Below are 14793 nucleotides of genomic sequence, written 5' to 3'. Positions count from 1 at the left end.
AAAGGGCCTCCCTGATAAACTGATAAAGATTGTGTCACGATCACACCCTATCGGTCCAGCTAAGACGCTAGAAAGAGTGTGATGGTGCAAGGGTTAAGGCCACCAGACCTCTGGGTATCCACTACTAGTCCCAGCAAGTCACCAAATTAACCCTTAGATAAACGTGTTTCCGCCAGAGCTGCCTTCAGAAAGGTGAGCTCATATATTTAGAGATCAAAGACCAGAGCTGATTAATTAAACATTTAATCTGATAAAAGGTATCACAGTGCTATATATATAAAAATACAGGAACAAATGACATACAGGTATAACAATATATAAAAGAGTTTTGCAAGACAAGTTCAGAAAACAAAAGATGAAGTCCTTACAGCATGATGATATAGCAGTCCATGAGAGTGAGTTCCAGCTGTTCTTGGAATGGTCTTGTCAGCTTGTTGCACAGCATTGAACACCCTACTTTGAGTCTAGCATTGTTTTAAATATCATATCTGCTTTCTTGGGAGGGAAACTCCATTCCCCCCTACCCTCTGATCCCACCAGGGGGTCTTCTCTCTTCCTAGCCCCTTATCTGTTTGATTATATGATGGGACCAGAGTGCATGACTTCAAAAAAGCCTTTGACTTCAAAGGAGATGTAAACAAACAGCCAGACCCCCAATAAAATGCAATACACAAACCCACAGTCTGAATGACCCCCACCCCCAGGTCTTGGATTGAAAGATTGGAGTATTATAATATAATACTAATTCTTCGTTTTTTATTTATTTTTTTTATTTTTTTTTGCCTCTGACCCCTCGGGGGGGGGGGGGGGGGGGGGGTGGCAGGAGGGGAATGGGGAATGGGGATAGATAATATGTTTTTATGATATTGTGTAATGTTTCACGGTCTGATGTATATTTGTATATTTGAAAATAAATTTTAAAAAGCTGTGCTGTGATTGGCAATAATGTTTCTCATATTTTCCCCAACTGCCAAACTTTAGATATTGTTCTATTTTCTGATCTACCAATGCATGGGCATTGTGCCCGACCTACAGAAGGAGAACAGAAAATGACTCTATACCACAGTTTCCCTACATACGCACAATAATAATGACTGTGTAAGAATATAAAGCAGGGTTGTGTATCCTACAAGTGAAGGACACTTTATCCCATGATGTAATCTGCATAAATGTGGTCAAGAGAAAGTTTTAAGTACTTTTCATGCTCCAATTGTAAGCCATTAGGTATAATAGCTGAGAATGACTATGACTGGCTCCTCACATGGAGGATAGGGGATAACAATCTGATAGGTGGTGGTTCCACATTGGACTCCCACCAATCTCCAGAATGGGACACAACCAAGTGCTATCACCACTCCCTTCATTCTTTATGAGGCTGCCGAATGTTTCCAAGTTGTACACTCTGAAACGTTTTATAGCCCCATAGAGAATAAATGGAGCGGCTATATTTATTCAAAGGAATATTATGTTGCCTTTTTTTTCAGGGTCAGTGGGGGTCCCAGAGGTCAGACCACCACTGATCAGCTTGTTATTCTCAATCCATATGATAGGAGATAAGAAGCTTAGATGGGAAAACCCCTTTAATGTCTAAGGCTATGTTCACATAAGGTGTTTAATTAGCAGTTTGCTTATTACCTCCACAATTTTACCACTATTTTTCTAAATCGATGTGAAAATTGCACAACTTTACTGCAAATAGCACAATACTACCACAAATATTAAAATTGTGCCATGTTCACAGTGATTTTGGAAAGTAACAGTCAAATTGCGTAATTAGTTGCGGTACCGCTAATTAAATGCCTTGTGTGAACACGAGGCTATGCAGTGCTACAGACTGTTATCATACACACCTATGCACAATTAATTACATGGATAAGATGAGCTGCAATACCGGGCACAGCCACTACCAAATGTGCGGCGCTGTGTGCCTAGTAAGCAATAAAGAGGACATAATGCTCACATGGAGGTAGGAACCCTTTTATTCAGGTGATCAGCAAGGGCACCAAGAGTCAGGTCCCCATTGATGGCATATATTAAATAATAGGGCATTAATATTACCGTAATCTGTAGATTTTACTAAGTCCCCCTCCCCAACCCCCGCACCGCCAAAAAAATAAATAAATAAATAAGAAAGTCCACTGAGACCATCACTGGTTGAGAAAAGTCACTCTTTAAGAATTAGAAAAAAATATATTTTTATTCTAGAAACAGCCCCACCATTATCCATAGTCTGGATCTAGTATTGCGGCTCAGTTTAATTTATTTTAGTGGAACAGAACTGCAGCACCACATACTACCTTTAAACAAGAGTGGCGCTGTTTCCAGGGAAAATGAGCAGACAATTTTTTTCTCTAATTCTGGCCTACGCCATAGTAATCTAAAGAGCGTGTTATGGAGTATCTGTTTTTTTACTGCCCGTCGTAAGTTTAGTCACTTGTTTTCTGATCAGATTTTCTTGTTCTTATTTCATTTGAATTATTTTCATATAAACAAACTTTCACAAATGAGCAAGTGATGACTTGTGCGTCCGTGACTGAACAAGGCGTCATAAGGCAAGAATTAATCTGGGAGAGACAACCGCGAGCCCTCCACCCTCCATGCACTGTATTCATTGCTGACGCTCCAAGCAGAAGGGGCTTATGTCATAGTGAAGACCTTCCAAGGAAGTTTTCTTCTGGTCAACAGCATAAGAAAGTATTTGATAAATTCAGAGTTTCAATGACTAAGGACTAAAGGGAATCCAGTTTAGGGCGTTACATAAATTCCACACGAAACATAATTTACAAAATATGCAAAAAACTTTGAGACAGACTGTAAACCAAAAAAGCTGAACAAGTGCAGAATAGCCCAGAATAACGACAGGTGGACATGAGGTAGAAAATTTAGCAACAATTTTAACTGTACACCCTAAAAACTATATCCATGTTTATATTTGCCTTGGCAGAGTCTAGAGAGGAGAACACCAATCACTTGACCGTAACAAACCAACAGGCCCACACAGCCACAAGGGCAATAGTGATGAGCGGCAGGGGCCACATACGAATTTGTGATATTTCGCGAATATAGGGGCAAATATTAGTCCTATGTTCGCGATATTCGCTATGTTTGTTCCCTTTTTTTCCCCATGCGAAAATTCGTAATGAAATTCACATAGTGCGCATGCGCGGTTATATCTTTCATCTAAAAGAAGGGAGGGATCAGTGTCCTCTGGAAGTGTTGATATTCGTGAATATTTGCATATTCGCATATACAAAATATTGGCGCTCCACACCGAATCACAGAGTAAATAATATTGAAGCCTTCTTTGGACCAAAAGCTGGAAGCAGGGAGGGATGAGCACTTTTTTTTTTACACAGTACACATCATTGTTGTCATGTGTACTGTGAAGAGAAAAAAAAAATTACGAATATCCATCATTACGAATATATATCACTATATTCTAAATATTCCCGAAATCATGAAGTGCCGATATTTGCGGTAAAAATTTGAATATTTACGCTCAACACTAATGGGCCACGCAGTAACAGTCTCCGTAATATCGCCCATCTTTAAACTATTTACAGTCATCACCCTAATTTAAAAATTCTCCTGTGGCTGAGGAATCCCTCTATCAAATGCCTAAATCTGTCTTTGGGGTATCATTGTTACATAAGTGTGCTGCTGCCATTTTCTTTTTCTTTTTTTTACATGTCTTGTACTTGTCACAGCAGCGTGCATCCGTGTATTGGGTATAGGGGTATACATTTTTGTTTAATTTTGTTTTTGCTGTGCAATATGGGGGGGAGTGGCTCCCTCTGTAGCCGTGCATCCCCTCCCCTATTTCACAGGAGATGGTTTTAGGTTGTTAGTGGATCCAGCATGTCGCCCAGCCTGAGGTCAGTGAATGTTAGGGTCCCATCCTATATGAGGCCACCTCCACGTGGTGGATGGGGGACACGTTTTGATCAAAAAGTGCGCTAAGAGCCTCCATTTTGTAGACCAAGTGTGCTGCTGCCATTTTCTTTCTTTTTTTTTTTACAGATTTAGGGAGCATACACTGAGGTATTGTAAAAGTGTAAGGGTTAACATGTAATACCCCACCGAGGTTGTGTTAATTATTATCAATATCCCTTTGGTGTAACCCCCTCAGAGACAATAGGCCCTTACACTTAGGGGCTCATTAAAATACAACTTTTACTGTGTCAAATTAAAACTTGTACCAAAATCAAATGTGAGGATTAAAACTATCAGGGAAGGAAGAGTTAAGGCGTTATTGAGAATCCCCATGATTTCCTCTATGTACTTTAAAATACATGAAGTATGCGATCTAGCAATTTGGGCTTCTAGTCTGATGATCGAGCATATGCGCAGATGAAGAGAGGAACGGGGAACCTGAGAGAAATCCGATGACATGTGCCAGCGAAAGAGGACATGCGCAGATGAATAAGAGAACAGTGAATCAGAGAGAAGTCCGCTGACATGCGCAAGTGAACAAGGAATGTAAACAATCGCGGAGATGGCGCGATCACATAACACAACGTGGGCAGACACCTGATGGACATATGACTAGAGCGGATCACATGATTGGAATTAATCACATGACCTAGAGTGATACGAAATGGGTAAGAGCGACGTGGCAATAGGAGATAGGCTGAGAGAATGAAGAATGGCTCGTACCAGGAGATGATACATGATGCAACATACCGGGTATGAGATGATGCGTTGAACCACAGGAAATATGTCATTTGGGGAGTACATAAATAGAGGAACAGACAATTAGAACGCCATTAGCCTCACAACCCTAGACAAAGCCAGGGAGCTGGCGAAACGTCGGGGAGGCGAGTGATATTTTAGACAGTGATTCTCCCAGTAATATACAATAATAATCCTGAAGTGTCAGCACAATAAGGCAAATGAAAATGGCATAAAAGATATGGGCCATAAGGTTGCCATACAGCCTAATGAGGCAGGGAGGAATGAGCTGAGTCAAGCTCCCTCTTGTGCTGAACACACTGGACACAAAGGAGAACCCTTTAAAAATCAAATTGGCATATACAAACTGGGAGATCACTGATAGTTTTAATCCTCATGTGTGATTTTGGTACAAGTTTTAATTTGACACAGTAAAAGTTACATTGTAATGAGCCCCTAAGTGTAAGGATCCATTGTCTCTGAGGGGGTTACCCCAAAGGGATATTGGTAATAATTAATATTGCCCTGGGACTCATATGGGATCCCTTGTGTATTATAATACCACCAGGGGTGTGGACCCACTGTGTTACCTTACCAGTTTGACTTAGAATCAACCTCAGGAGAGAAGTCTAAACATTCTCTGGGTTTTCAGTCTGTGTTCTGTTCTCTAGCTCTGGACGTCTGGTGCTAGAGGAAATCAGGTCACTGCCCCAAAAGTGGTCCTAGTATAGGTAATAGCTGGCCAGGCAGGTCAGACAACCTCAATGCCAGGCAGATTAGGTGAGGCTGGTGCAACAGGATTGCAGCCTGGTGGTAATAGCAGAAGATACAGCACAGTTCATTGTGGGTTAAACAGTCAGTAGCAGAAAGAAGCTCCAATGGTTATGCTGGTCAGCAGTAGGAGATCCAGACCAGCAAGGGTTAAGCAGCCTCAAGGTGTGGATGAAGCAGAGGTAAAGATGATTTATTAGAAGCAGGATGAATAGCTGGTTAGATGTGGGTTCAGTGTCGACAGTCCAGGTCATGGACAGGAGAGTCAATGTGGTGCACAAGGATAAGGCAGAGGAAACATCAGGTGAAAAGGCACAGGTCAGATACAAGATAGCAGATCAGGAACAATACATCTTCGCTATGAAAATGCCACATGCCAGAGGATGCCAACCACCAGCATTACAAAGCATTTACTTTGTTTCATTGGTCACATGACACTACTATATAGAAGCTTTTGGAAAGGCTGAGGGAGGAGTTCCTTAGTCACACCCTCTCCCCAGAGGGCTGTACCCAAAACTAATTTAGTCTGACTCGAGTCAGAATAATGTGAGGAAGTCTCCTAGCTCTCTATGCATTTAGCACCCCCAGTGGCAGCCCCAGGTATTATTTTACTCAAAGGTTTTGTGACAAAGAACTTTTGGAAAGAACTCACTGTATTGGAAAATCATTTCACCCAAAAAGTTGTCTCCAGTGCACACTGTAAGGGCATCTTTCTTCATTATCCTGTTTCCAGCTCCAAGAAGGACTAGTCAGAAGTGGGGAACCAGCTGAGCAAAGACCCTTCTGTGTACACTATTTATAGGTACACTTTCCTGCCCTAGACTTTTAACATTAACCACCAAGAATTCTAAATGTTAGGATTTAGACCAACCTAGCTCTTCAGGGTTATAAGCCAGACTGGGGGCTTCTTTCATCATGTTATACATTTCCCCCTGCAGTAGCTGCTCCAGGGAAAATGACCATGTTGCTGCAAATTTCCCCAGAGAAATCAACTTGTAAAGTGATATTTTTACTGATTCAGGTTGTATGTGCAGAAAATGAGTTCTGTACAGAAAAACAGAATATGAGTTTGATAACTTATCTGAAGAAATTGAGAAATTCACATAAATAAGATGTGTGCGCAACACTCTCTACTGATGGAAAAATATATATGTCTTTGGATGCTGTTCATAAAATTTTTGTTATTTTTGTGTCGCTCCTCATTGTTACCTACAAACAGTATTTGTACATAGTAACGTGGGACAAATGAAAAAAATATTTTTACAGTCAGTGAGTAATATTTCCTATTTCTTTCCTTATGTTAGTGCTTGCTTGGCTTTTTCCATAATGACTACACATGCACAGACGCATCTCTATTCAGTCTTCTCCTGGACGTGGACAAAGTTTTAAAGCTCAGTGACCCCCATGATTACTAGAATGGAGGTCCATCCCCTCCACCTTCTCAATGTTCTAAAGTCCAATGGTGGCCTTACATGTGCATTGTTGCTCCATTACCTGGGAGGACAGCGGACCTCTGTTCTTGTGATTGTTGGAAGTCTCAGTGGTTGGACCCTCACGGAGAAATGGTAGAAAAAAAACTACCTAGAAAAACTAGCCGGACCAACCTTATAAAGCTTCTTGTTTATTGCGACGAGTTTAAAAACATGCACATGGCAGGAACAAACATGCATCATGGCCGACGCATTTCGGTAATGACCTTACTCAGATACCCTGCACACCTGAACTTTTACTCATAAAGCTACATTTTGTAACTATTTTCACCTGGGTATTTGACATACAGACCATGCATTCATCTGGTATATTTGCTGAGGTTCAGGGCCTGATTCAGAAATTGTAGGCCCCTGGGCTACAGTTAGGCTGCATTCACACCACGTTTTTGCAATACAGTTCCCGTATCAGGTTTTTAATGAAAAACGGATTCCTCAAAACCTGACTAAACTGTATAAAAACGTGTGTACAAATTTTAACACGTCTATGGTTAAAAAACGTATACAGTTTGAAAAATGATGTCCAGTTGCAACCGTTTTTTAAGAAAAAAACGTACAGTGACCCCCCCGACCTACGATGGCCCCGACATACGATCATTTCAACATACGATGAGGCCATCGCATGTTGAAGGCAGCATCAACATACAATGCTTTTGTATGTCGGGGCCATCGCATAAACGGCTATCCAGCAGCGCAGACTGCTTCAGCTGCCACCGGATAGCCGTTTACGGTGCCCCGTGTGGTCCGCTGACGATCACTTACCTGCCCTCGGGGCTCCCGCGCGTCCTCTTCGGGATCCCCTACATCGTCGGCGCTCTCCATCGTCGTCATCACGTCGCTGCACACGCCGTCCCGTCATCCAATAGGAGCGCGTGCGTAGTGACGGCGACGGAGAGCGAAGATGCCGGGGATGCAGATGCCTTGCCGGAGTGTCGGGGACACCCCGGGGACGCGGCGACAGTGATGGAAGGCGACATCCAGGGCAGCAATGACGGTCCGGAGTGGTGGTGACAGGTGAGTACAACTTCCTTTACCAGTGGTATTCAACCTGCGGACCTCCAGATGTTGCAAAACTACAACTCCCAGCATGCCCAGACAGCCGTTGGCTGTCCGCGCATGCTGGGTGTTGTAGTTTTGCAACATCTGGAGGTCCGCAGGTTGTAGACCACTGTCCTATACTTTACATTGCACGGATCCCTCAACATACAATGGTTTCAACAAAGGATGGTCCATTTGGAACGGATTACCATCATATGTTGAGGGACCACTGTAGTTGTTTTTAACTTTTCACTCTATTATGAATAAAGTTTCACTTGTTTGATTGAAATTCCAAGAAAAAAACTGTGCAAAACGGATGGAACTGTACGCACATACGGTTCAGTACGGTTCCCATTTACTCCCATGTTAAAGAAAAAACATATACGGTTTAATAAGGTTTGACACGGTTTTTCACCCGGGCCAAAAACTGTGGTAGGCTGCGGTTTTGGGTATGGACAAAACCGTACAAGACACATGGACAAAACCGTACAAGACACCAAACGGATGCAACCGGATGCATCGTTTGGCATACGGTTTTCAATGGAGAGTCAATGCATATTGTTTTCAATAAGGTTCCATACGGTTTTCACATTGAAAATGTATACGGGAACTGTATAGCAAAAACGTGGTGTGAATGCACCGGTACTGTGAGGCCTCTCCACAACCGCTTGCGGAAATTCAGAAGTGTGAATGGGAGTACGGAATCCCATGGAAGTCTATGGGCTTTAATTTGATGTTGAATTCCGTGAGCGGAATCTCTGCCGTGTGAATACACCCTTAATGATCATAAAGCACTGTGGTCTTGAATCGGCTTCTCAGACATTGGGCCTCATTTACTAAGAGTTTCGGGTTTTTATTAGTGGGAAAAGTTGTTTCAGACTTGTAGGATTCCTCTCTATTTACTATTGAGAAAAGTCGGGAACATTCTTTAACCGGCTTTTTCTGGGTCGATATTTCCAGCCATTTACCCACATGATTTTCTGTGAATTCAATAGTAAATCGGTCGGGTTGTGAAACCACGCCCCTGTTCGCACCGACCACACCCCCTTTGTGACAGACCACACCCCTTTTCAGCTTTTCACAGTGCAATGTCGGGGTTTGTTGGATTTTTCAGGCCACACTCTCGCAAACTGTCTCAGGCACTCTGCGCCAAAATAACCAGACAAAAACCGGTCGGTTTCAGCTTAGTAAATTAGGCCCATATTCTCCATACTTTCTCCGAATGTTTTGGATTTACATAGGACTGCAGGTGACACACAAGTAAGGGAGCATGCCGGAGATGTCACGTTCAGCTCTGCTACATTCTGTCTACTGGCTCAGATCCCACCACTGAACCAACATGGTGATGGCACCTTCATCATATTCAAATAATATTAAAAAGGGTTAAATAGTGCCCTAGCTTCAGTGCTGGCTGCCGGGTCCTACACAGACACATACACACATGGAGGGCTGACGGAAAAAAAGATAAAGAGGAGTACTGGAGCACAACAGCAACTTCTGTAAGATAAGCCGTCTAGCAGAGGAGACAATAGGGTGGGGAGTGCAGTGAGGAATTTGTAAATGGTTCTCAGAATCCATCTGCATAGAGCAAACTGATGTATGTCCATGATGTATAGCGTGCACGAGACGTGCCTGCACGCAGCCCGCTGGTCCGTCAGTGCTACCAGAAGTCCGTGCTGTTGCTCTTAATATGGCCCGGCTAATTTTACTTAAAGGAAATCTGTCAGCAGTATCACCCGCACTAAAGTTGTCACACAGGCTTGTGGTGCGGGTGATGCTGATCAAAACGATACTAACAGCGTCCAGATATGTTCAGCCATTCCGTCGCATTTCTCCTTTTCTTTTTATGCAAATTAGGGCCTTGGGGCATGGGCGGAGCTCCGAACCGAGCTAGGGGCACGCTGACGTCATCTTCGCCGGGCCGGCGCTCCGCTCGGCTCATCAATATTGATAACCCCCCTCCCTGCTCATGCGCCCTCTGTTAGTGTACGGCGCATGTGTCGGGAGGGGGGTTATGAATACTGATGAGACGGGCGGAGCGCCCGCCTGGCGAAGATTATGTCAGCGTGCCCCTAGCTCGGTTTGGAGCTCCGCTCATGCCCCAAGGCCCTAATTTGCATTAAAAAAAAGGAGAATTGTGGCAGAACAGCTGGGTGAATCTGGACGCTGTGAGTATTGTTTTGATCAGCATCACCCACACTACGAGCCTGTGTGATAACTTTAGTGCCGCTGATACTGCTGACAGATTTCCTGTCCTGTCCTGTACTCAAGAGGCCCCTGCACAAGGGCCCCCAGTAATCATAATTTACAGGCAAACAGATCCAGCACAGAAGCTAAAAAAAAAAAAAAAAATCTAGCTCAGGAGAGGTCCCAGCAGCATTAAGAAGAACTGTAGTGTCCGCTCACCGCCAAAGGCCGATCGCCCACACACCTGTGCTCAACGGACCCGCCGGTCCCACCCCGGCTCCAACACCACAGCAGAAGTACAAAGTTGTCGGGCACCAGGTATGTTTAAGATCGCTTCTTTATTCATGCCATAGCAAGGAAACACACATACAGGATGGATAGACTAATCTGACGCGTTTCGCTCTCTCTTGAGCTTAAACATAGACGTCTACGTTTAAGCTCAAGAGAGAGTGAAACGCGTCAGTCATTCTATCCATCCTGTATATGTGTTTCCTTGCTATGGCATGAATAAAGAAGCGATCTTAAACATACCTGGTGCCCGAGAACTTTGTACTTCTGCAGCAGCATTAAGGGCCCATTGGGTTAATCCAGACCTGCTGAGGTTAAATACGAGTATTGTGTACACAGGGGGTGAAATAATTATTGAATTCTTCACAATTTTTTTTCCCTGAATATATTTCTAAATACTGTTCACATTTCATTTTTACCAGATGCTGGTACTTGGTAACAACCCATACTTGCAAAGAAACCAAAACAAATAAGCTCTGAAAGTTATGTGTAATAACGTGAAATGACACAGAGAAAAAGGGTTTAACATATGAAGAAGGGAGGTGCAAAAAAGCATGGAAAGCCAAGACAGCAGTTGAAATCTATCAGTAACTGAAATGCAACACAACCACTTAGCAATAATGAATTAAATGGCACAAGAGGGTTATGAAATGGCACAGGTGGTACTATTTCTAAAAGCTGTGACAAAATGTTTGCTGGAGCAGGCGGGTTTGGACAAATATGTTGCTGGAGTGGACGGGAGTGGAACATACACTTTGCAGGAGCAGGCAGTAATAGTCAGAAAATCATCAGAAGCAGGTGTAATGGTCAGAAAATCCTCAGAAGCAGGTGGTAATGGTCAGAAAATCATCAGAAGCAGGTGGTAATGGTCAGAAAATCATCAGAAGCAGGCGGTAATGGTCAGCAAATCATCGGGAGTGGGCGGTAATGGTCAGAAAATCATCAGAAGCAGGCGGTAATGGTCTGAAAATAATCGGGAGCAGGCGGGAGTGGTATTAAAAACAAAGTCCCTCACAGGGCTATACATCATGTTGTAGCTGCTTTTCAGCAAATAGTACTGGCAAACTTCACATAACTGAATGAAGAATAAATGGGAAAATTTACGGAGACATTCGTGCCAAAAATCTGTTGCCATCTACCAAGATGATGAAGATGAAAGAAGGGCGGACATTTCAGCAAGAAAATGATCCCAAACACAGCCAAGGAAACAACTTTATTCTACTGTGATATGGAGGCGCCAATTCTCTTAGAAAAAGAAGCTTTAGTGCATTAAAGGGGTATTCCAGGAAAAAAAAAAAAAAAAGAAGAAGAGTCAGCACGCAAGGTTGACGTGTTTCGAGTCTATGACTCTTTAACGAAACCTCAATTTCAAGAGGATTTAATCCTTTCAATAGTTATCAGCTGCTGAAGTTGAGTTGTTTTTTTCTTTCTAACAACAGTGCTCTCTGCTGACACCTCTGTCTATCTCAGGAACTGTCCAGAGTAGGAGAGGTTTGCTATGGGGATTTGCTCCTACTCTGGACAGTTCCTGAGACAAGCAGAGGTGTCAGCAGAGAGCACATAGACAGAAAACAACAACTCAACTTCAGCAGCTGATAACTACTGGAAGGATTAAAACATTTTAATAGAAGAAATTTACAAATCTTTCTGGAGCCAGTTGATATAAAAAAAAAGTTTTTTCCTGGAATACCCCTTTAAGGGGTCAAAACAAGATTTATTTTAAGGCACTATACCAGTGTTTTCCAAACAGTGTGCCTTCACCTGTTGCAAAACTACAACTGCCAGACAGAGGCTGTCTGGGCATGCTGTGAGTAGTAGTTTTGCAACAGCTGGAGGCACACTGTTTGTAAACCCTGCACTATACTCTATATAGTTATTTTACTTACTCCTGCTAAGAAAATCACCAGTGACCACAGTGTTCTGTCCATATCATAGACAAAGACCAAACAACACCTCATATCTCAGCCTCCAGGAGCCCTTCAAGGCTAAAGTGTGATTTGGTAATTTATGCTATTATTATGCTGCTTAAGAAGCATTTTGGGAATGTTTCATTATTGGAGAATATAGGAGAGAACAGAAAAAAAATACAAAAAGCAATGTGTGGACCCAGCCTCAGACGAGGTGTCTAACTACAATCCGAGGCGTACCTAGTGCCCTTTGCGCCCCTGGCGAGGTTCGCCCCCCCCCAAAAAAAAAATACATAAAGGATTAAATATTCTGCCCCACTGTATGGATTAAATACTGTGATCCCCTACATGGATTAGATACTGCGCCCCCTGTTTGGATTAGACATTGTAACCATTAATATGGATTAGATAATACTAATCCATATGGAAAGAGCACAATATCTAATCTATATGGGGGGTAACTGAGTATTTTATCCAAACAGGAGGGGCACAGTATCTAATCCCTCCTGAATATAATACTGCCACACACTGAACCCTGAATATAATACTGCCACACACTGTACCCTGAATATAATACTGCCGCACACTGTACCCCTGAATATAATACTGCCGCACACTGTACCCTCTGAATATAATACTGCTACACACTGTACCCCCTGAATATAATACTGCCTCACACTGCACCCTCTGTATATAAAACCGCCATACACTGTACCCTCTGAATATAATCCTACCACACACTGTACCCTGAATATAATACTGCCACACACTGTACCCTCTGAATATAATACTGCTACACACTGTACCCCCTGGATATAATACTGCCTCACACTGCACCCTCTGTATATAAAACCGCCACATACTGTACCCTCTGAATATAATCGTACCACACACTGTACCCTGAATATAATACTGCTACACACTTTACCCTCTGAAAATAATACTGCCACACACTGTACCCCCTAAATATAATACTGCCACACACTGTACCCCCTGAATATAATATTGCCTCACACTGCACCCTCTGTATATAAAACCGCCACACACTGTTACCTCTGAATATAATCCTACCACACACTGTACCCTGAATATAATACTGCCGCACACTGTACCCTCTGAATATAATACTGCTACACACTGTACCCCCTGGATATAATACTGCCTCACACTGCACCCTCTGTATATAAAACCGCCACATACTGTACCCTCTGAATATAATCGTACCACACACTGTACCCTGAATATAATACTGCTACACACTTTACCCTCTGAAAATAATACTGCCACACACTGTACCCCCTAAATATAATACTGCCACACACTGTACCCCCTGAATATAATATTGCCTCACACTGCACCCTCTGTATATAAAACCGCCACACACTGTTACCTCTGAATATAATCCTACCACACACTGTACCCTGAATATAATACTGCTACACACTTTACCCTCTGAAAATAATACTGCCACACACTGTACCCCCTAAATATAATACTGCCACACACTGTACCCCCTAAATATAATACTGTCACACATAGGGCTTAAGAAACACTGATCTGGAGTCTAGAATGCTTATCTCACAAGTACTGTCTTACCTTGACAAAATGTAGGGGGGGGGAAAAACTATTTGGAAATTATCTCATCAGTATGCATTGGAAAATGTCTTACACTGTGTATTGTAATCCCTAATTATAATCATAACTATATATTATTGTTATAAATGTATATATATATATATATATATATATATATATATATATATGAGCTAATACAGTGAGCTCCAACCTGTGGCTCTCCAGCTGTTGCTCAACTACAAATCCCAGCATGTCCTGATAATTTTGCCAAAGCTGGAGAAAGCCACAGATTGGGGATACAGCAATCTATGTAGTCATTATACAAATCCAGATATCTGCTGCAGGAGAAGCAGAAATATGTGATCCCTCATACATCATTTCCCGACCTGTAGAATGTTATGAAATTGCTAGTATAGCTTTTCCCTAAAACATGTAACAGTAAACCTATGCTTTCATATAACAGGGTATGTACACAGGGCTGGTGCAAGGAATTTTGCCACCCTAGGCAAAAGCAAATTTTGCTGCCCCCTTGACTCTGCCCATTGGTCCTGCCCTTTGACACGTCCCACCTTACTACTGGGGTGACACACTGTAACAAACCTCCTCCTCATGTAATAACCTTACTACTGGGGTGACACACTGTAACAAACCTCCTCCTCATATAATCACCTTACTACTGGGGTGACACACTGTAACAAACCTCCTCCTCATGTAATCTCCTTACTACTGGGGTGACACACTGTAACAAACCTCCTCCTCATGTAATCTCCTTACTACTGGGGGGGACACACTGTAACAAACCTCCTCCTCATATAATCACCTTACTACTGGGGTGACACACTGTAACAAACCTCCTCCTCATATAATCA

The 14793-nt window shown here is 42.7% G+C and overlaps 1 protein-coding gene across 1 annotated transcript in view; it reads left to right on the top strand.

Annotated features, from left to right (window-relative positions):
* Positions 1-4487: 4487 nt before the first annotated feature.
* The window catches only part of HTRA3 (HtrA serine peptidase 3), a 79589-nt gene continuing 69283 nt past the window's right edge, over positions 4488-14793 (top strand). Inside the window, exon 1 of the mRNA XM_056555037.1 lies at positions 4488-4686. Coding sequence (XP_056411012.1) covers positions 4670-4686 — 17 coding nt within the window. The 5' untranslated portion in view covers positions 4488-4669. The remainder of the gene's footprint in view (positions 4687-14793) is intronic.

Source organism: Hyla sarda, chromosome 1 (assembly GCF_029499605.1).
Source record: "Hyla sarda isolate aHylSar1 chromosome 1, aHylSar1.hap1, whole genome shotgun sequence".
In the NCBI taxonomy this organism is placed as follows: Eukaryota; Metazoa; Chordata; class Amphibia; order Anura; family Hylidae; genus Hyla; species Hyla sarda.
Note: the sequence above shows the minus strand (reverse complement) of the source record. Positions and strands in the feature narration are given on the sequence as shown.